Source organism: Cyanistes caeruleus, chromosome 8 (assembly GCF_971803275.1).
Source record: "Cyanistes caeruleus chromosome 8, bCyaCae1.hap1.1, whole genome shotgun sequence".
Taxonomy (NCBI): Eukaryota; Metazoa; Chordata; class Aves; order Passeriformes; family Paridae; genus Cyanistes; species Cyanistes caeruleus.
In genome coordinates this window covers 18,391,701-18,415,013 of record NC_141708.1, presented here as the reverse complement: position 1 = coordinate 18,415,013, position 23,313 = coordinate 18,391,701, and the positions used below count along the sequence as shown (strand labels likewise).

At 41.4% G+C, this 23,313-nt stretch overlaps 2 protein-coding genes across 5 annotated transcripts in view; one reads left to right on the top strand and one right to left on the bottom strand.

Moving 5' to 3' along the window:
* Positions 1-492: 492 nt before the first annotated feature.
* RBP3 (retinol binding protein 3) lies at positions 493-21,451 on the bottom strand. 2 transcript variants are annotated; one of them, XR_015290049.1, is made up of 5 exons: positions 13,167-20,512; positions 6,253-6,443; positions 4,199-4,269; positions 3,395-3,537; positions 493-1,573 (listed from the first exon to the last, which is right to left on the bottom strand). XR_015290049.1 is itself a non-coding variant. In XM_086900395.1 (5 exons), the coding sequence occupies exons 2-5, from the start codon at positions 16,212-16,214 to the stop codon at positions 1,245-1,247; spliced, it is 3,711 nt and encodes a 1,236-aa protein (XP_086756521.1). In that variant the 5' UTR covers positions 16,215-16,545; positions 21,275-21,451; the 3' UTR covers positions 493-1,244. The 2 variants fall into 2 exon arrangements, 1 of the variants encoding a protein (XP_086756521.1); XM_086900395.1 differs by lacking the exon at positions 4,199-4,269 and adding an exon at positions 21,275-21,451 and having other exon boundaries at positions 13,167-16,545.
* MAPK8 (mitogen-activated protein kinase 8) overlaps positions 20,759-23,313 on the top strand; it is a 268,471-nt gene continuing 265,916 nt past the window's right edge. For 2 of the 3 annotated variants that reach the window (XM_086900418.1, XM_086900429.1), the window contains exon 1: positions 20,759-21,163. The gene's annotated coding sequence lies outside the window, so the exon portion shown is untranslated. The remainder of the gene's footprint in view (positions 21,164-23,313) is intronic. The other variant, XM_086900420.1, reaches the window with a different exon arrangement.

Below are 23,313 nucleotides of genomic sequence, written 5' to 3'. Positions count from 1 at the left end.
AAAATTGGAACACGAAAATGTCTCAAAAGAGTTCAGGTTAGCGATCACACTGAGTGTAGTTGGTAAGACAAGTAATAAAAAAGATGGAAAATCTATTTCATTCTTAAAATTTTCTTCCTGTAAAAACTTGAAGTTGAGTGTTTAACAAAATTTATTAAAAAAAAAAAAAAAATGTCAGGAACTTACAAACGAGCAAATGAACACCAATGTGTAACTGCTGTAGACTCTAACTGAATTTTGGGGGACTGTTTCCCTAATTTAATTACCTTACAGCTGGCATTTGGAGATGACAAAATATGAGATCTGGATTAAAGTTATACATATTTCTAAATAATTACGAAGATATATATGTTTAACTACAAATTGTAGGAAAGACAAAGAATGTTGTGCATTAAGCTCAACATTATCTGTGTGAGTTATCCTGGAATATACTATCACTTCATATGGAGCTTGATAGCAGGGTGCAAAGGATATTTGACAGCTTTTTTATTATTTTTTTTCTTTCTTTTTTTTTTTTTTTTTTCTTTTTTGGGGTGGGGGTAGGGCAGAGAAATCTAATTTTAGCCTTAAGTGAAAACATACGATTCTTTTCCTTGAGTCTGTTGATCTGGGCACTGGGTCAATGTATGTACTGCCTTTGTCTTGCTTATCCACCCCTCTGACGGACACTGGGAGAAGCAGGCATGTTCTTTTCAAACACCAGGAGTCTCAGCAACCCTGACAAGACTGGGAATGGTTACTTTTGATACACCTAAATGATGAAATGGGGAAGAGACTTAATTTAGCTCTTGCACTTTGGAAAACAGGGTCTTCCAACTACTGTTAATTTTTAAAGATATATAAATAGGAATGTACACAATTTACAAAGAAGAAGAAGAAGAAGAAGAAGCTTTTCTGTCTTCAAAGTTGTTCACATGCTTTCAATACTGATGACTGGGATTTTCTATGGGACAAAAGGAAATCTGTGACTGGTAAATCAATTTAAAAAAAACCTGACACACTGAACAGAGGAATCCAGAAACCTCAGTGAATTATTGAAGTATTTCAACTATGCACAGAAAGAGCTGGGTTACACAGTGTGGGGAAAAATGCCAGCATGTTGGAAAGGAGTAACTTTGAGCTATGTACAGGGACCCAATCACTGACCATAGAGGTTGAAATGAAGCTCCCACTTCTTTCTAGGGTTTACATTTGGGTAGCTAGCTTTCTTTCCGTAAAAACTAGGGATGTGTTCCTCCACTGGGCTATCTAGAGCTGTGTAGGTGAGCATTGAGCATCTCCTTTGCTTTGATGAGTGCTGTTTCAGCTGGTGCTTCTATGTGAGGAGGGACTCCTTTCCCTTCCCAGGAGGTGCTGTCTGCAGAGATGACTGATCTGGAGGTGGGGATGACGATGTAGAAGTTGGTTTCATCTACCTGATATGTCTGTGGGGAATGGCAGCCACCACTGGTCTGCTCCCCAATGATGAGAGCTCTGCCCAGTCTCTTCATTACGTATACAAACTCTTCAGCAGCCCCAGCTGTCACAGCACTGGTAAGGATTACCAGCCCCTTCTGAGAGCCATACCTCTCCCCTGTAAGGTAGGAAAACACACATCAGAAATGAATCCATTTTCAGAGATTATTTGTACCATAGAGCAAAGAGAAGCCAAGATAGAGGCTTTGCTCCCTACCTGCTATTACCAACCCGAGAAATCTGGAAATTTACTTTATGCCTATGATAGTATTAAAGTACTTTTAACACTAGCCCAGAGTATATGCTGTTAAAAAGGCTGTCTTCCTGTGTGGTGCTCTTGTGCCATCACTTTCTGGTTATGAGCTGCATAAGGAGAGAAGCCAGCTCATGATTACTACTGTTATGTCTTCTGTGGCTTTGATTTTTGCAGGAGCTCCAGATCTCATCAGACTAGCAGAATAGATAGTTGAGAAAAATGACATTTTTCACCATTGCAGCAGGAGTAGTCAAAGTCATCCAGAAGCATCTTTAGTTTCACCCTCATCCCTGTTCTAGGAACATGGCTATCATAGACCTTGACCTGCAACTGAGCAGGCATTACTTTATGAAATTACAATTATAGTGGTTTCCCACCGCTTTTTTATAGTTTGTAAATGGAAGCTATCCACGGCCTTTGTCCCAAACCCTTCAACAAATACCCCTTTATTATTAGAATCTGAGCCAAGTATCTCATTTTCTTACATAAAACAGCTGACAGGAAGAGGAAGTGCTTTGAACCTTATTTTCAAAATATCTGGACATTCTAGATACTTTTTGAGAGTTTAGTTGCTTTGAAAAAGTCACCAGTGGGTAATAACTAGGACTTGATAACTTGAAAACTAAACTGCTCTAAAAATGTCAATGTATGAGTAAGTAATAGAATGACATATAATTCTCATGGTAAATTCTAAGAGAGGGGCCCAATAGCATGGTAATTAATTTTCACACCATCTTTGGTTTTCTCATTTCACTATAAACATAATAACCATTAGAAGACTCTTTTCACAGTAGATATATATAATACAGGACCAGATCCAGCTCCTTTGAAGTTAATATGAGTCTGCCTGTTCTCTTTGATGGGAACTGGAATGTGTCCATAGAAATCGTATCCGTAAGCACAGCCCACCTCTGACTGCCTGGGAAAATAGATGGACCCTGCAGACTGGTATGAAGTTTAACCATTTCAGCATGATCCAGGCCAACAGTTGCAGACAACATTAATTTTTTTGCTACTGTCTTGGCTTAATAGGGGAAAATAATTAAACCACATGTTTAGGACTTAGCACTCTAACTGCAGTTCATAAACACTGAAGAGCTCTGGTTTTTCATGTTGCAGCATCCTTTCAACTTCCACAAACTGGGGCAGGTATATGTGGGGTATGTGTGACACACTGCCAAATGCTTCAAACTCACCCAGATATACAAAATTTAGTGTTTTTTCTTTTCTCTGGAAAAACTGGGGTACTACAGTGTTTTCGTCTACTGATGTAGAGGATTACACAGGCAGGTAGTAGGAAACAGCATATAAATGTGTATGGAAGTGTTGGAAGAGACATTACTGGAGGTCTAGGCAGCACTGGATTAATTTTTAATTTTGACAGCTTTTAAAAGCAACAGGTTACAGCTGCTGTACACAATATTTGACTAAACTTCTGGGGACCAATTTACAGACCTCTGTACCTAACATACCCCATTTCTAGGAGTGCTAAACTGTTGTTTGTAGATGGCATTGAGTGACATGGCTGAAATGCACATTTTTTGTTTCTATGTTCTCTACAGCTTGAGCTGCACATGGCAGGTGCTTTAACCAAATGAGTTATAGGATTTAATGGCTCACTTTAAAATGACAAGGCAAGACATCTGAAATGAAAAGCTGCTCTGAAAAGAAATTGTCATTTACCTTTGAGCTGTGGCTGGGTCCATATCTCCTTTACTGAGTCACTGGGTCTGTCATAAACTTTGTCCAAGAGAATAGGGTGTCCTTCATCAAAGAAATACGAGCACAGGATTGCTATGGGTGTAGTGGAGCCTCCAATATTGTACCTTTACAAAAATTAAAAAATATTAAGGAAACAAGGGAAAATTTGTGTCAGGCAGTAAATCTCCCTTCCAAGTATTGTTCCTTAATACTAGTCCCAAAAAGGCTTATGGCTACATTTTGATATATTTACATTCATTCTTCCCTATCAGCATTTGCACGTCTATCAGATAAACAAAATCCTGTCTAAGAGTGTTGGATTGTTATTGCCCACAACTAACTTGAAAAGGAAACACAAAACTTAGATTTTTTTTTCCCCTTGCTATTCTCCTTTGAGTAACCCATTCTATTCCTGACATAGGCAGCAAGGAGTGCATTCCTAAACCCTAATACATAAAATTTAGATTCCAATTAAAGCAACATATGCTTGTAGAACTGTTGTGTTCTTTTTTTGCTACACAAAATGAGAAAACTTAGTGGTTTAAATGAGGTCATTTTTTTGTGCCTAAAGATTGTGTTAGTTGCTTCATTTAGCACAGTCATAATTGAAAACTTGGTTGCAGTTTAATTCCATAGCAGTCTCTGAAGATTAATTTTACTGAAGAGCCTGTCTTTGGAGAGCCGCTGCTATGAACACACACAATTAAGTACCAAAATATTTTTGCCTGTCACTTTTCAGTAATACTAGAGCACATACAGCTCTAGAAATATTTGTACTTCACTTACTGATAGTGAGGATTCAGTATTTTCCTGCAGGTGATTTTAGGAGTACTTGGCACAGTCATTCCAGCAAAAACCTGATGGAAGATGAGTTTATTCAGTTTAATATATAGCTAAGATTTTTCACCTCCAGAAAAGGATCCAACAATCCAGGAGGCCTCTCTTCTGAAGAGTGAAGCTATGTCTTCTTCAGCATTTGGGAGCTGTATGATTGACACTGTGAGTGGCTAGAAGTTAAATAAATATCTTCAGCATGTCCCTGTCAGTGCTGTGCTGCCAGAAGCTGCTGCTGCTGCTGCACAGCCCCCGAGACAGCTCAGCCCAGCTTCCCACAGGTGCCTTCCTGGCTGAAGTTGGTGGCAGGCAGGGCAATGCTGGAATGCTCTCCCTGGGACTCCCTTGCAGACAGTGAAACTGCAGTAACTTTAGCCAGTAACAGTGACTGAGCAGTTGCCAGAGTTTTAACTTAACTTTTGGATGCTAGTACTCCTTCTTACATATGTCTTATGTGACCTTAGCGAGGCTTTTTATTTTATCAGTGTCTCCTATCAATGATGTGAGAGTTAAAAATACGAAGTTCTAGAGTGTCACAGCTGTTCTATGAAGGGGAACTATTAAGGTGAGAGACATTTTGCATTATGGTTAATCCCATGCAAAATTGAAATTATCCAAATATGAAGTTCATGAGTGGCCCAGCTGTTTCATGGAGGAAAACTTGTAAAATGAGTAACATTATTCATTACAGTTAATCCCATACAAAATTTAAATCATCAGTCTTAAAATTGTAAGATTGGCTAACAGAGAATTTCAAAAGGTTTGTTTGGGGCTCTCTTTTATATGCCTTCAGGACTGGGTCTTTTATGTGCACTCAAAGGACTGAAAATACATTAAATATTAAAAAAATAAACCAAAATCAAACAACACATGAAAGGAGCTATAATGATACCATCTGGTACCTGAGACATGATTTCATCTTTGCTGTTTCTGTGCCCCCAGCCCTGAAAGTTTTAGTTTGGGAGAAAACTGAGGAAAGAAAGAGGATAGTCCCAATCCCCTCTCAAGTCAACTGGAAGGTGCTTTTGCTGAATTCAAATTCAGCCACGGGTGTCTTATGTTGGTCGCTGCCTTGCCTCTTCTGTGCTCACACAGTGAGATGTCTGTCTCTGCTCTCATCAATGTGCTCAGCTTTTCCTCCCTCTGCTGAAAATCCCACAAGAATATTAAGAATATTATGAGCCCCATGATAACAATAGATCCAAGTGGTTCTAACATTAAAACCAAGTTCTTAGAAAGTCCTTCCTTTCTTTGGTTTATATTTGTAATGTTCTGGGCTCACTCAAACACTAGCTCTGGACCACAGCAAGGGAATTACTCCCCTAAATGTTGTGTAGGAAATGTACATTTTTATATTAATCTGCTTTGATAGTTGGTGACAAATGGATGACATGTTATGGCTTATAGGATTTGGAGCACTGTTGACACACTGGAGTGTTCAACAGAATTCTAAGCAGAGAGCAGGTGTATGATGCTGCAGCTTGGTGCAGCAGGGCCCAGCAGTGCTGCAGTGCCTCTAAGTACCTCTGTGCACAAGGCCCATTCTGTACAGACATGATTGCCCAGAATTATTTAGCACTGCAGATACAGCAATGAAATGTAACACAGCCTTAAACATCATCTGTCTTTTTGACTGTTGAATCACTTGGCCACTACATGAAGTGAAAAGATTTATATATATATATATTTATATATATATGTGGCACACGGAGAATTAGATTAGAAAGAAATTAGAGAAATAAAACACATATAACATCCAGAATTGCATTCTGAAAACTGTTCCCTAAATTTGCCTATTTAGTTCTAAACATCTCAAGTGATGATACAACTTATTTTGAGATATACTTCCAGACTGTTATTATTTTCCTTGGATGTTTTCCTTTTCTCATTTAATCTTAGCAATGTTAGCCTGTAAACAGGACAGCAAGCCATGCAAAGCTAATTCACTGTTACAAATAAAATGCTGCTTTGAAAGAGCTTTGGTTATTTGCCATTCAAAGGTTTACCTCATGTCTATGATTAATGCGTCCGTGTGAACAATTTTCTTCCAAACATGCTCTATCATTAGGTCAGACACCTGGGTTAGAAGTTCACTGTCTCCAAACATATCAAATCTCAGATAGCCGATGTTGTTTTCAAACACATTTGTGTGGAATGAAAATTTAATCAAATCTTCAAATACTTCTGGCGGAGGGATCTGAAACAGTACAGAAAAACAAAACAAATGATTTGCTGGCACTCAGAGCTTGACACAAAATTATGTGGGTCATGTTTAATCCAGGTGGGACACGCATGAGGAATGTGACCAAGTTTGAAAAACATAACAAATTTTACAATATTTCTGTACACAAAACATAGGTTAGCATTGCCTGATGCATTTTTGCGCAGTATAAAGTGAATTAATAACATTCACAGAATATGGATCAGGTATCTATTTCCCAGAGCTCAGTTTGTTTTTCAAAAACACAAGAATTTCCTTGAAGCAAAGAGGCTACAAGAGCAATCCCAGCCTGCAGCATAGATGCCAGTCCTGGACCTGCCACCCAAGCCCACATGTTGCCTTTATGAGTTGTTTCTAAACACAGCGTCTGGGACTTTCATAATCTCTTGATTAGCCTCATCAGACAAACAGCTGCTGGCTCAGGTGAGAGTGGCCCCAGCCCCTCTTAATGACCCAGTCCCTGTGACAGTGAGGAACCTGATGTGTTGGGCATGTGCTAGGATACTCATGAAGTAGATATGCTAAATCTCTTATATGGAGGCCATGTGCCTGGAGCCTCACGTGTTGGGTTGCGTTTTATTTAATTTTGCTTAGCTTATGTTATTAAACAGCAGATATTATTTTAGTAGAAACGTGTAGCCAAATAATAAAGTTATTCTAGTAACCCCAGTATGCATTGAGACATAGCCAGCTCCTATTGCCAAACTTCTATTTTGTATGTGGTATCTGAAAATAGAACAGTCTCTTTCAGCTTGAGATAAGAATTTATAACTCATACGATTTATACGACCTTCAGCCATTTGGTCTTTTCTCCTCACGGTTGCTGTGAAATTGGTGTTATACCTTATTTTTAATCAGTTGCCCTCTGCCATAGCTCATACCCAGACAGTCCATGCTTTTACAGTCAAAAGAACAAGGAGCCAGCAGTGAGCCATGTGCTAGAGGTGCTCTTCCAGTCTACAACATGCCACAGAACTGGGCAGGTACTTGGGCTTTCTGCAATTACAGAGAAGTCAAGTAATCTCCTGACCCCTATATAGTGCTCTGGCCCGGAGCTGTGCTCCTGCCAAAAGCAGGTTTGCCACAGCAGAAAGAGTTTCTTCCACAGTGTGTGAATGCAGCTGTGCTTGACACAGCTCAAGGTTACCTTCGGGAATATTACCCACTGTATGATACTTCATCATTTAGTCCCTGATGTATGCCAAAATTACCAAAATTTCAATCATTAATTTAAAAGCCCTGTTGGCCAGTAGTTGCTGACCTGCTGATAAAAGCAAACTCTTTTCTGTACCCCTTTTTATCACCATACCTTGTGAAAATAACCCTTACATTTGGACTGTAAATACATCAGTCCAGCTCTGCTGAGTTTGTAATCTCCAATCCACTTCCCAGTGACAGCAATGCTACTTGATCTGCCCACTGTACTTTGATTAGCAAATCACAGTTTTGAAAAATATATCCAGCATGCTTTGGTTGTTCTGACAGAACTTAAGTGTAGTGCAGAGTTACTGGTCCCCCTGCCAGGAGGAAAATAAAAACATCCCTCATTAGTAACAATTAGTATCTACAAATAAAACTGCTATTCTACTCACAGCCACTTACTAATGATATTTTAACTGAACACACAAATGTCTTTGTCTCCAGTGATAACTGCTAAAAACATACCCATAAACATGTTAAGAATAATAACTGATAAATTTTTTCTTGACCTGTTCTTTTACTATGATGCATCACATTTTTGTTCCCTGATAACTCTTGAAAATTCATTATAAATTTCAAGGTGGGCAGGTTTCTCTTAAAGCCTGAGGTCTCAAGGGGTGAAATAAATGTGCAAGGATATAAATGAAAGCTCCTCATGGCCGCAGGAAAAGGCATGAAAATGTATCTATTCTAAAACTTCTAAGACTGCAGATCAGATGAAAAGCACTCAGAATGTAATTTTGGGGTGCCAGGGAAAGTGTCTGAACCTGTCAGTGAAAGAGGTGAGGAGCCTGTGACTGACATTAGAGAGTGATTGCCCTGCAAAGCAGCAGGCTCATGACACTGGAGCATGGGCCACGTGCTGCAGGTACCTAAGGAGGTAAGTCAAGTTTCAGGAGGCAAGCACATGCTCTCCTTTGGAAGGCAGGGCTCTGTTTGCTGGCCAAGGACAAGCTGGGACAGGATGCAGCTGAAAGTAAGATCTGCTGCTTAGTCAGACAATGTTTACATACAAATGACTTGCTGTTGAATATAAACCCTCAGGTGCACACTATAAGCAATGTAGCTACACTAAAGGACCTCCAAGCTAACTCCACTTTAAGCCAAAGAAAAATGTTTTTTTATTAACTATTTAGGGTCTTCAGTCTTATTCTGCAGACTCCTTCCACAGGTAAGTGACCTAAATAAAACACACGATGTCTCAGAAAATAGAACCTTAGAATGCTGCCCTGGGACTTGTGCATGAAGTTTGATCTCTGATTCTGCCATTGACACAAACCCCAGCCATGGGCAAATCACTTTTCTAAACGTGCCTCTCTTCCCTCTTTTCTCTCCTTTTATCTCTCCCTTAGGTAGTTTTGTCTATTTAGATGGAACCTGTTTTTTCACAGCTATTTTTGTGCTGACCATTGTAAGATAACTCTGATTTCCATTAAGGTCACTAGTGCTGTCAACTGCTGGCTGGTAAAATATTATCAGCCAATACCCTTGCAATACCACTGCAAACGCTGAGATTAGTTTAAGAACCATGAGATCTTGAGGGCTGACTGGCAGGGTTGCACTTTTCTTAGAACATTTGGGTTCCTTGTGCACACCCACAGGCTGGAATGGAACTGTTCCTCCTAGTCCTAGTTCCTCAAGGACTGAGCAGGATCAGCTATAAACCTGACAACTCATTCTCACTTGCTCTTAACAACACACATTTTACTGGATTTCCATGCAGTCCACCCTAGTACGTCACCAGCCTTACTATTAGAAAGATGTTTTTAAGATCTAGTGTAAACAGTCAAAGTTCACTATTTTGTACTGTTTAAGTGCATTACTTCTTGGTCTGTTTATTATGGACAAGGGAAGAGATTATTCTTTTAATATTTGAAACAGTCTCTTAAATATCTGAAGACTGTTTTCACGTCTCCTCTCAGTTTTCTTCTCTCTGGAATAAACAACTGAAATATTTTAAACATTTTGAAGGCTACTTTTATTCAGTGTTCTCTTTACTCCAGTCCCTATTTTCTGCTGTCTTCATACTTGAGCTACATCCTTCCAGAAAACCATTGCCCAAAACTGTGCATATTATACTCTAGATGAATTTTCTTTAGAGCTAAATGTAGATTTCATGTCTTCCTGATTATATTCTTCCTTATGCATTCCAGTTTGATGATGATGAGTATTTACTGCAACAGCTTGACCCTATTGACTTGTGCTCAGCTTATGAACTTTGAAGAACCCATTTACATTTTTACAGGACTCCCCCTAAACAAGCTAACTTTCCTCCCAAAGTTGTGCAGTGAACTACTATCACCCTAGAAACAAGCAAGCAAAGATTGCAAAAGGTAAAAAGCCAATGAGAGTTAAACATGAGACATTTTTCTCTTGCATAAACTTTCATAGTGCCACTGACTTTACTGTGGTTATGTTGATATAAATCAACATCATATGGGCCTACAACAATTGTTTTTCCACCTGTTAGCAATAGATGTAGCAATTTGATTATTTATCTTGACACTTGGAGGCTGCCCATTTTGATTTCACTCATTAATGAAGGGATATAAGCAAACCATACTTCTTTCTGGTGAAGCACATTTAACTATTGCCTCCTTCAGCAAGTAGAATACTCTCCTATATATACATATTATTCATCTGGAAACAGAAAGACTTGACATGCAGGAGCAATTTCTCTTTATAAAGGATTAGTTTTTGCCTTTTATTCTGATCATCATTTTCAGCTGCTTATCTAAACCATCATTACAAAAATTCTCTTAGGTGTAAAGACTGCATTTGGTCATTAAGAAGGGGCCAAAATAATCACTCAGGGAGACCCCTCATCACTTAAAATGGACATAACACTTATGCCAAAATAAGGCAGCTGTTCTTCCATAGGTAGACAGTCACAAACCGAAATGTTTCAGTTTATAGAAGAAGGTTTGACTGGAGAGGGAGAGAGAGACAGAAGAATAAGAAGCAGGGATTATTAAACTGCAGGTCAGCAAGTTTACAGAGCTCTGCCTTATAAGCAAAATGTTATTTTCTGGATCACAAAAAATATAGACAAAATTTGACTTAAGGAAATTTGACTTTGGAAAGTGGCATTCACGCAGCTGACAACTCTGACTAGCAGTGACCTTGCTGCTGCTTAGAGGAGACACAGTCACTCCCCTGTACAGTGTTCCAGCAGCTATTCTGGTGCAGCAGATGCAAAGGTCTGCACGCATTTCACTTGTCTGTCTTCTGTGTCCCATCCCATCCTTCCTGTAGTTATTCATCATCACTTTCAGTTAATTGTGTTGGATCTGCTTTACCATCAAGGTCATTAACAGTAAATTTCTACTGTCAAGGGAGAGGGTGGCTTGGAAGGTAGGTAGCATAAGAGAAAAACTATCTCTTAGGTTTTTAGGGAATAAATGTGATATAGATCAAGACAGCCACCATGTCCATGTATCGAGCAGCTGAATTTTAATTTTTTTTTAAATTTACAAATGCAGTTAGTGCCACCATATATGCTTTACTGTACTCTAAAGGTATTTGTTCTCTGGGGTATACTGAAATGTTCCACAGAAAGCATCTCTCCTATGGCTGCAAAAGCAAAACACGAGATGAAGGTGCTCTTGCTGCCTAGGGCTCTGTGGAATGGGTGAATTTCTTTTTACCTCCATCTCAAGGAAAATCCTTTAATGACTTCAGTGTCTTCATTAACATCATAATGCTCTCTTGTCCATTTGACTCACATTTTCCTCCAGCAATATGAGGGAATGCTTCTGCCTCTGGAAACCATTTTAGTCCCGTAAGAGACATGATTCTCTGCTCTTTATACATTATTTCACCTTGGAGAAATTTCACATTTGTCCTGATTTTCATCCACACTGATGTGATTTCCTTCTTATGGATATCTGACCTCTTCCAATAATTTTGCCTGACAAAGAACTATGGTAAAACAGAGGCATTGAATAATATAATGGCATTTCTTCACTAGCTCTATCAGGATCAGATTTTTATGTATATGACAAATAAGATACTTAAACTCTATGTCCTGTTCTCAACGTTTAAGGTCTGAATAAAGTAAGATCTGAACAAGTAAAAACCACCAACAATATTAATTCATAGCCTTCAGTGAACAGAATGACTAATTTGCAGGATTTTTCCATTCTGTAGAATAGGGAGAAGCTATGATATGTCACTACTGCTTTGTTGACAATAACTGAGCACGGAACTCTGTCAAAAGCATTGAAATATCTTTAGAGTGAAGTTTTCTACACTCAACCAAGTTAGGAGGCAGACTGCTGGAATAGAAAACTCCTTTAATTAATTATTTCCATTTAATCTTAGAGGCAAGAATGGGGCCAGCATCTCTTGGTTAACAAACTTGAAAAAAAAAATCTACCCTGGCAATACTTTTACTTTGTCCTTGACCTTAGTATTTGTGATAATACCACAAAGGTCACAGCCACTTTAAATCATGCATGCCAAAAATTTCAGAATGTAGAAGTCCACGGATTTCCTCCCCCAGGAAACATTTAATAGTTACCTGACACTTGGTCTACTCTGGTTCATTGCAAAGGCAAATGCATTCTCTTTAAAAAGTAATTTTATGAGTCCCTGGAGAAAATACGCCTCTGATAGCCATGCTAGTGCAGTAGCCAGAAAGCAGCTAACTTCATCCAAGAAAGGGATCAGGTTATCCTAACCCTCCATTTAATCTGAAGATGGAATTTTAACAAGTGCTCCTGGGAGCTCCCTCCAGCACAACAATGAACAAGAAAGATTGCCAAGGCAGACCAGTGTATAAACACTCAGACTCAGAACAAAGCACAGACTGTTATGCAAACCACACAGCAAGGGCAAAAGTAGATTATTAAAAATCAATTTCTCCCTGGGGTCACCTAACTTCCACCCAGATACTTCCAAAGTATTTCTAGGTCACTTGGAAACTGTCTGATGCTGAGCTTGAGATACAATTAGAACAACTTTTCACTGCCACTACCAAAAGAGTTGCTGATTCTTCTGGTGTAATAGATGTCAGCTGCTACAATTTTATATAAAGTTCATCAATGAGCACATGGCTGCATGTTTAGTGAGTTATATGCATTTATTCTAGTCCAACTAAACTTCCATCAAATTACAACCTGGGTTTGAAACCAGAAGATTTCTGAATTAATTACAGCTGGAAAAGCTGCATCATTGAAAGAGGAGGGATTACAGGAACAATGAGAAATCTTCCTTCTAGAAGAAGGAGCCCTGCATTTTCGCTTGTGGTGTATGGCAACGATATCCACAGCCTGAAAGTTGTTTCCAAAATCTATGCCAGAACTACCATCTAATCCACAAACTACAACCCTAAGTGTCAGAGTTCAGCCCATGAAACCTACTCAGGCAGTGGCTTCTCCTCTGGGTACAAGTAAATCTGGATGGGTTTATGGTATAGGCTAGAAAAAAGATAAGGTATCTGACTTAATGCACCCATTCCAGCTGGTGTCTCTATAGCTGAGTATGAGAGAACTGTACCTGTTTTGGCATGATCCCTGGGATGCTGTCCTTGGCATGTTCAGGGATGTAGAGTAATTTCAGGTGTTCATCATAAGAAAGAGCTTTTAAGATGGCAGTCACCCTCCTGGCAAGTTCTTCCTCCGTATGGATTAATTTATAATTTTCTTTGTTGATGTTCTTTGTGAGGTTGGATGCTATGAGAGTCCCAATGTCCACAAAGGCGTAATTATTTGCCACGAGCTTGCCTACAGTTTGCAGTATCTGTGGCACCTGGGCACGCAGGTTGGCAATGTGCTGAGCTACAGCCATGGCTTCACTGGCCTGGATGGTGATGTGCGGCTCCACCCCGGACACACTCCATACTTTCCCAGTGACTGGGCTGAGCACCACTTGGCTAGGGATGGAGGCATATAGGGAGCTGTTACCCACACGATAAATGCCCACTGAGAGGGCTCCACCGACTGTGGGCTCACCAATCACTGTGGCCCGGTGTAGATCCTTCATAGAGCGAGTGAAAGCTTCAGCTGCTGAGCCACTCATATGGCTTGTTAGGATGTAGATGTCCTTGAGGGAGCCGTATCTCTTGCCAGCGAGCTGAGGGATAGTCCACACCTCTGTGCTGCGGGAAGTACTACGATCAAAGACAGTGTAGAGGTGTTTCCGAGGCTCAGGCTCAAAGAAGTAGGAACAAAGTATTGGGATGGCAGTGGAATAGCCACCTGTGTTGTACCTCATGTCAATAATCATGGCATCCGTGTCCACCAGCTTGTTCCATACCATCTGCAGCAGCTGTGGCCCAATGGCCTTCACTGTTTCTGCCTCAGCCATCATATCAAAGCGAAGGTAACCCAGGTTCCCCGGCAATACCTCAATTTTGAAGAGTGCCTCAATGATGTAGCTCAGCTCCTCAGGGCTGGGAATCACATTGGGAAGTTGCTCTTCTGGTGTTGGTTCCACATGGCTGTGGAAGACATGAAGCCGATGGTCTCCAGAGGCCTCCTGCAAGTCACTGGTGAGCTGGGAAGCCAAAGTCTCAGAATCTATAGCTGATCGATAACCTCCTTGGGCCCGTTTGGTGCTGAGCATAGCACTGGCCTTAGCAGCCACTTCTGGGATGGCATAGTGAGCCTCTAGGAGTTGCCCGGTACCCTCCAGAAGTACTCCCATGTTCTTGTGGAAGGCTAGCACTTCTTCAGCCTTCTCCAGTGCATCCTCCGCCAACACTATGGCATCAGGAACAACTCCTCCACCCATCCAGCTTTCCCCATGGTTGTCAATGAAGGTGATAACAGGAACTGTGATAGTTAGGCCACGAGTTATTCCTGGCCCAGGCTGCAGCAGAGGGAAGATCCGGGTGTGTGAGAGGCTTCCTGCTGTGATCTCACCGATCAGTGTGGCACGGCCCAGGGACTGCATGAGGTAAGCAAACTCCTCAGCAGCTGTAGCAGTGTGGTGGCTGGTGAGCAGGTAGATGCCACGCTTAGCCCCATAGGACTGGCCCAGCAATTCTGCCTGGCTGTTGTGCTCCTGTGTATGGTTGGTGCATCTGTCATAAGTTGTGAAGAGATGGACAGGACCAGCAGCAGGGTCTTGAAAATAGGAGAGTAGCACAGGCACAGCAGAGGAGGAAGGTCCTCCAGTATTGTAACGTAGGTCCATGATCAAGTTCTCTGTATTTTGAAGCGGCTCCCACACTTTGTGTACAATGTAAGGCCCCAGCTTTGCGAGCACAGAGGCATCTGCAAACTCATCAAAGCGCATGTAGCCAACATTGCCTGGCAATACTGACACCTTAAAGACAGTATCCACCAAGGCATGCAGCAGCTCCTCATTGTCAGGTAAGTCAGCTGCCATTCCAACTGGGTTGTCAGCAGGGGGATCAGCAGCTTCACCTGGCATCATGACTCGGACCATCAGGCGAGGGTCTTCAGATAAAGCCTGCAACTCAGTGTTGAGTTTGGTGGCCAAGTCCTCAGATGACTGCACAGAAGAAAAGTCAGAGGTGGCGAGGCGCCGCAGTAGCGCAGGCACTCTCTCCACTAAGCTGTAATAGTCCTTTAATATGTTTTTGAGGTGGCTAACGGTGCCAGGCACTGCTCTGCGGACTGCCAGGATGTCCAAGGATTTCTGCAAGGCTTGCTCTGCCTCAGTAGCCACACATGGCATCACCCCACTCACTTCCCAGCTCTGTCCACCCCCACTCAAGGGGCTCACAGATCGTGACACAGGAACCATCATATAGAAATTGGAAGGACCAATACGCAGCTTCTGGATGTCCAATGAACCCCCAGCTGTCTTCTCTCCAACAGTGATAGCTCTGTTCATGTGCTTGAGGATGTAAGCCACATCTTCAGCCACTCCTGTGGTGTGATGGCTGATCAGAACAATGACATCCTTGTCTTTGCCGTACCTCTGTCCCAAAACTTTTGGCAGTGTCCATATCTCTGTGGTGGTGTTGGAGGGACGATTGTATACAGTCTCAATGTGCAGCCTCTTGTCTTGTTCATGCAAGTATGAGATGATGAAGGGGAGGCCAGAAATCTGTCCCCCAGTGCTGTGACGAAGATCTATCACCAGGGCAGATGTCTCTATCAGTGTCTTCCAGACCTTGTCCACCAGAAAAGCTCCAACTTTCTGCACAACTTCCTCTCCTATGATATAATCAATCCTCAGATAGCCAACATTGCCCTCCAGCTTGTCATACATGATCACATGTTCAATAAGACTCAGGAGTTGCTCACGAGTAGGGGAGCCCTCAGCTTCTTGTTTGGGAACTGCATGTGGTAATGGCTCATAGGAAATCACAAGTCTTGGGTCATTCAGAGCTCCCTGCACTCCAGCTGTCAAGACGCTGGCCAGCATTTTTGGATCTGAGATGTCCAGGATCTCTCCGCTCTTGATTGCTTGTTCAATGGCTTCTTGCATTCCCACTAGGTTTTCAGGATAGCAGTAATTGTCCAGAAGGACTTTAGCCATGTCCAGCACTAGAGTTGGCTGAAAGATTTCCTCGGCAGATATGATGCATGTGATCAGTGCTGAAAACAGCAAGAAATGTGTCCTGATCATTTTGTCTTTGTATGGAATAGAAAAGAAGTCAGAAGCTTTTATCGATCAAGATGAACATAGTTCTCCAATGACTCTGGACTCTGAATCGCACTGAAATCCCTGTGTTGAATCCAGGTGCACTGAACAGATCTTTTATCTGCATTAAACCTTTAATCTCATTAAAATGGAGTGCATCATCCAAAGTGCACCAATAGATGAAGTTCAGCTCCTTACTACTTCACAGGCCTCTTATGAAACAGTAATAAACTTCAATCATCAAGGAAGATATTTCTAGCAGTTAATTGTTTCCAAAGGTAATGCTTTGCCTGTTGCAAACTGGTCCTGGCTTATCCTGAAAGTGGATTGCTTAAATGTAATACTGATTTTAACCACAGTAAGAACAGCACTCATCCTGCCTTTTACCATTATTTATGAAGAGCTTATACCATGAGATTCTTCAGTGACTAAGTTGTATCAATATTTAATATCCTTTACAAAGTTGTTGACAATACATTGTCTTTGGTATTTTTCAGTTTGAGCTGCAAAGGACTGTTCTTACATTCTGTGACTAAGGGCTCCAAACATGGAACTCCAGACACTTAGCACAGCTCATAAAATCCAAGGTAATGACAGCCTTTTAATTTTTGTGCTGAGAATTGCCAGCATTTTAAACAGGACTTTGAAACACATTTGCCTCAACATAATACAGCTAAATCTGAGATGACTTTAATCTTCACAATTTGCACTCAATTAGGATTTACTTGTAATACCGTTGGGTAACATATGGTCATGTCTGATGACAGCTCCCAGCCAATAGACTTCAGGCTCAACATACCAAAATAGAATGTGGGGGGGTTGTTTTCTTCTGCTCACAATGTATTTGAGACCCTATTGTATTAAGAGTTTGAAAGAGGATCAGAATATGCGGGATGCAGGCTGTACCCTCTCTGAGCTCCAGTATGACATGCCAAAGATATACAGGAACAGATTCCTGGCTTCAAGTTTGAAATGAATTGTTACCACAGCCACTCTGTTTGCTGGAGGTAGCTACAAGAATAGACTGAAATCTGTGAAGAGCACATTTTTGTACTCCTGTCAAAATCTTGCAACGTATAAATGCATGTGGAGGAAAGAGTCTAAAGATGGTCTAAGCCTGTCTGGATGCACTCTGTTGGTCATGTGTGAGTGGCCTGAATGATGCCTGCCACTCATTACTTTCAACTTACTGTTCAAAGGATGTTACAGATGTTATAAACAAGGTGCTAACAGCCACCTCATCTTACTCAGAATATAACAGACATAGATGAATTGCCATGAAGACAACAGAAAAGAGACAAGAACAGACTGCAACTGAGTATTTTTAATCAGTGTGCCAGATATCAGCTTCCATAACTAAATGAGGTTTATCCATCACTGCTAAACTCTTTACAAGTTTTTCCATAGTATTTAAGGTATTATTTCCACAGATGAACAATATTCTTCTCCAGTGAGGCCTTACCTATAGAGGTTAAAAATCACAAAATAGCACTTTCCTGCCTGTGATTGTTGTATAATTGTAAAATTATGAAAAAGAACCTTTTCCCTATTTTCTTGACATTTATTTTGCCTTTTATCACAGTCTACAAAGATTTTCATATCAGAAGTCCTGGAAACTGTAGTTGAACTTCTGAAGCAAAGATACTGAGAAATATATACAGGATTATTACTAGATAAGGCAAAGCCCCAGAGCTCAATTTCTTTCTCAAGTTATGCACATTCATTCTCACTACCACATAAAAACAAAACCATCTTCACAATGTAAATGTAAAATTAATGTTTTTTTCCAACATGCACAATTTTAAATGCTAGGACAGGGAGAAAAACTATTTTTCCTCACTGGATCTGTTCAGTAATCTATTTCTATTGAAATTCAATATGAATATTCAGTATGGATTTCTGAATTCAATATGACATGACATTCACTGCTACCTTGGTAATTCTTTATAAATGATGTTGGAAGGTAAGAATCTTTTCTGTGTGGTATGAATTCCTCAAGATTTGGAGAACTATTTGATTATTCGTTTTGAGGCACATATAGCTTAAACTTTTATCAAATATATTGTTTAATGCAAGTCTGTTTATTGAACTCTGAATAACCAGATCCAAAATGTAACTCTACCATCTATTTTAATTTATAATATAACTCAAGCCAAATTCTTATTTTGATTTCAGTTTTGAGCAGAACTAAATAGCTAAGGCCTAGTTTTAGCTTTTATAGCTCATAAAACTTTATGATCCTTTAAAATCTGTCCACAAGTATTTCATTTTCTGACTTCCTGTGGGTATGAACTTCCCACATACTCTGAAAAGTGGTATTTTTTTATCTGTCCCAGACTAGTCTGCATGCAGAGTCTGTATTACTCATATCACGTGCTAAAAGTCTTCCATAGGCGCAAGATTAAATGTTTTGCTGTACATTATTTGCTTTTTATATTCTGCTCCAATATTCCCCAGTTCTCATGTGCAGCTGCTGATCCTATTATTCTCTCATCAGATTAATGTAGGTATTTGGTCACTGACAAGCCGCAGTAGCGAGAGGCTCCTCTGAAGGTGGCAGCAAGAGCACCTTTTTCACTGGCAGAGATGCCAACAGGATAAAGGTGAAATTTGGAATAAACTGCTTTTGGTTTTAGAAAAGTCTTCTAATACAGCCATATTTTAAATTATAGGTATGAATTAGAATTAATTAATAATTAATTAATTTAAAGGTGATAGCTGGTTTCCAAATACTGAGAGGCAGAATTTATTAGCTCAAGCACAGGACTACACTAATGAAATATTTAATGTATCCAGGACTTCAGTAAGTATTTTTAGAAAAACCTTCACTGCCTTTTATAGATGTACAAGTCTGGGTCAGTACTACTTCATAGCTGTCTGTGACTGGATTGCATAGGTATAGTCTATGTCTATTCTGTTCTGTCCTTGTACTGTTTGGTACAAAGGAAACCTTGTTCCTGAGTAGGCTTTCAAGGCCCTTGAGAAATAAAAACAATAAATAATATCACCATTAGATTCCTTTCTAAAATGCCAAAATAAGTAATGTTAGATTTTTATCACACGGTTTTTCAGTTTTTATGCCATACAAACCTATATAGATTAATATTAAAGTTGGACGTTTTCTTTCACATTATTTTAATATTGAGATATTTCCTTTTTATGAAAATGGAAATTTTATTCTGAGTTGCTTAACAATTGCATTTGTAATAAGAAAAAACTTAAATCCAAAATGTATTACATTTTGATTTTCTGTTAATATTCCCTTCCCTTCCCTTCCCTTCCCTTCCCTTCCCTTCCCTTCCCTTCCCTTCCCTTCCCTTCCCTTCCCTTCCCTTCCCTTCCCTTCCCTTCCCTTCCCTTCCCTTCCCTTCCCTTCCCTTCCCTTCCCTTCCCTTCCCTTCCCTTCCCTTCCCTTCCCTTCCCTTCCCTTCCCTTCCCTTCCCTTCCCTTCCCTTCCCTTCCCTTCCCTTCCCTTCCCTTCCCTTCCTTTTTACAGTCATCAAGAAAAAGAGAAGAAAAAGAATGAGAAGATGATTTATATTTTTAATGTAAGACTGAGTGGGGGTAGAAAAATGGTATTCCCATTTTGAAATCTCTCTAATTCAGCCAGGAACAGGTGGAGAGTCATCATAGTTTATGGAGCACAGCTGCGATAAACTCATATTGACCAACTCTGCTGAAGAGATGAACTACTATATTCTAGATAAGATTCAGGAGGTCATCAAGAATATGCATTTAAAATATACAACCTGACCTAGTTCAGAAACATACTTTTTAACGTGCAGTCCATGAAGAATTGGTATATTATGTGTTTGCATTGTATTGCCTGTATTCTCTACATCCTACGTTTTGGTTAGGTTTACATGTTTGTTCAGCATGGTACACCAAACAGAGTTAGCCAACCATAAAAAATATTGAATATTAAATACTCTATCAAGCCCTCCTATCCTGGGGTTATATTTGAAACAGTCAGAGGTCCAGTCACCCACAGCAGGCTTTATTTAGTGGCCATCACAGATGGCTGTCCCCAAACCGATCTGATTCCTGCAGATGGTTCAGCTGAGGGCCTGACCCCCCTGATGACTCGTCCTGGCTCTCCTGCCTGCCCTTTAGCTGGGCCCTTTAGCTGGGCAGCTGGAAAGGACCGGGTTTCTCCGCGGCTGCTGGACCAGAAGCTTTGGTTGCCAGCCCAGTCCGAGGGGCCAGGCGGCCGGTACTCTCCCCCCGCTCCCTCGGCGCTCTGGGCCGCTCTCAAGGCGTTTGTGAGGGCTGATGGCGGGTGCGCCAGGCTCCGGCCGAACCAAACACCTCAGCAAGGGGGTGAACACAGCCAGCCCCTTTGCCAGCGCTACACTGAAGCGATTTTCCTGTCAGGCTTTCAGCTGAATTATGACTGATGGTCCAGCAGAAGCATTAAGGAAGATGACAGAGAAGAAACAGGTGCAGCTTAGAAGGACAACATATTTCGGAGGGTGCCTGGAGGCAGAAGCCAGGGAAGACAGGGCAGTGGGCCAGCTTGGAGGCACAGAGAGGGTGAAAGAGGCTGTGGGCAGCCCAGAGCGAGATGGCAGGAGACACCTGTATGCCGAGAGGCTTTAAGACGGGAGGGAGAGTAAGAAAATGTGTGGGAGCGGCACTGGCGTGGGGAACACGGGGGGCGCCGCAGCCCGGAGACGGCCCAGAAGGAGCACGGACCCCAGAGAGCCCGGCCCGGCACCGAGGCAGCGCCTGCAGAAAGCGCTGATGGCTGAGGGCAGGCCGAGCATGGCTCCGAGGCCGCCGGGGCGCTCCAGTGAGGGCCGGGGCGGCGCGGAGCAGGCGTGCCCCTCAGGCAGGCACAGCGTCCCGCCTGGCAGCCTGACAGCAGCGCTCCGAGCCCCCGGGGGCTGCCGAGGGACCTGCCCTGTGTCTGACCTCTGAACACACTACAAATGGTATGCTGGGGAGTTAACACGGGAGAAGGGACGTGCCCCGTTAGCTGTTCAGAGCAGCCAGAGGAGATGGGAAGCAATCCCGCAGTCCGAGGGCAGACATTGCTCACTTACTACGTTGGCTTTGCCAGCTTGGTATGTGTTCCTACCTATACCTTGCAACTCTTTACAGTAACAAACCGATTCAGTGCTGCGTGTGAGGAGTTACAGCAAGGTACTGGTATTTCCTGAAGTTCACAGCCTGTAGAGATGGGGACCTCCATGGTGCACGGCCATGCATCTGTGTGCATTACCTGTGTGGTAGAGGCCAGGCTCTGAAGAGGCTGGAATCAGCTGTGCTGGGAGAGTGTTAACCATGTTGGGCAGAGCTGTGTCAGAAATGATGGGTTTCCTTGAGAGGCCATCTAAAATCTTTTATTCTGAACATCAGGAATTGTTAATTTAGCTTAACATTTTTGTATTGTCAGGATCTTTACAGTATAAAGGTATCTGAGCAGATACTAGCCAAACACCTCTAGATTCCCATAAGGCTATTGTCTCTTCACCTGTAGAAAAAAATACTGAAAATTGAGACATTTTTATTTTTAGTGACTGCTGGTTCTGTATTAAGTTGTTTCAGCTGCTCTTCTGTGTTGGGACGTGGCATGGAGGAGTGGGTGAGATCAGAGAACATTGTGTCTGCTGTGTACACAGTCAAGGTGGGAAGCTATGTAAAAATAGCACCAGTTGTATCTTCTGACCACCTTCCACCAGGCGGTTTATCTATTCACACTGAAGTGCTACAGGTTAGCCTTAAAATTGGCTGTGAAGTCAACTGGTGAGTGTGATGTTACAGGATTGTTACACAGATGGGTAACAGGCCTGAGAAGGAGGACAGACATCAGCCTTGTGTTTATGTTGAACAAGTAAGTTTTTATCTTAACTGTTTAACTGTTTAACTTTGAACACAGCACCCAGCCTGCTCCTCAGTAACTTCTGGTCAACATTCATAATCCAGTGATGAGAGAGGGGATTCTCAGTGTCCAATGGGACCCAGCTTGAAGCAGGGGCAAGATGCTTACCTGTTCTTCACAGCCTGTGGACTCTCTAGAACCATCATCACCACCTGGCTGACTTGTTGCATCCCAAAGCATTTGAAACCTGAGAGTTCTCAAACAATTCTTTAAAATTAAATGTGCAAAACTACATAAATCAAGCTTCTAAATGTAAAGCAAAACATCAATTTGACATGCACTTCAGCCAAGCTGAAGATGGTAACAGCTGTAGTCACTACTGGGTTCTCATTTTTTCTTGACCCTGTTCATTACCCTATGGAAAGATTCACGTTTCGTTTCACTACCATGCCAACCAAAATGCTAAGCCAATGGACGTAGGATTGTTAAAGCTGGCAGGAAGTAAAATTGATTTTTTTCATTGAAATATAAAAGCAATTTCTAGTCCAGTTTTGTGATGGAATCTGTAGGTCTTCTCTGGAATTCTGATAGCATAGCTAGAAGCTGAGATTTTGAGCCAAAAATGGTTTGAGGTAATTTTTTTCCCTAGCCAAATAAGGGAAGTAAAGGTCAGTGTTTGACTTCAGAATGTAACACCCCACCCCCAACTCCCCCCCTGGTACTTGAGAATTTCTCTCTGAAGGTTTTTCCCCTTCCCCATTTTTTCATTTAATTATGGACAAAGTCCTGTATTCAGTGAAGTCAAAATATAACTGTGACCTTGTGTTTAGATAACTGGAGGGCACTTAGCTACAATTACATTGACATGAAGGTGAATAAGTCTTCTAATGTGATTATACCAAGTGTATGTTTGATTGTTTCTGTCACTTAAGAGAACTTTTGCAAAATATTGGGAGCTTAGGAGAGAGGAACAAAATGAGGAGAGAATACAGGGGATCTGGCAGGAGGAAGACGTAACAATCACTGTAAGGTGACAGAAGCCAGTGGTAAAATGATTACTGCTGTAATCATCCCCAACTGCTGTGGGAAGCTTAAGAGGTTAATGGCATGCAGCTAGGGATGTGTGGAGTTTGCATGGACGCAGACCTCAGATCTGATCCAATTGCAGAGCAGTTCTAAAGAAAAAGACTATAAATCAGTTCAAAAATTCTAGTGAATCGTGCTTTGTGCTCATGGTTTGTGATCTAACCAGCAGTTCTT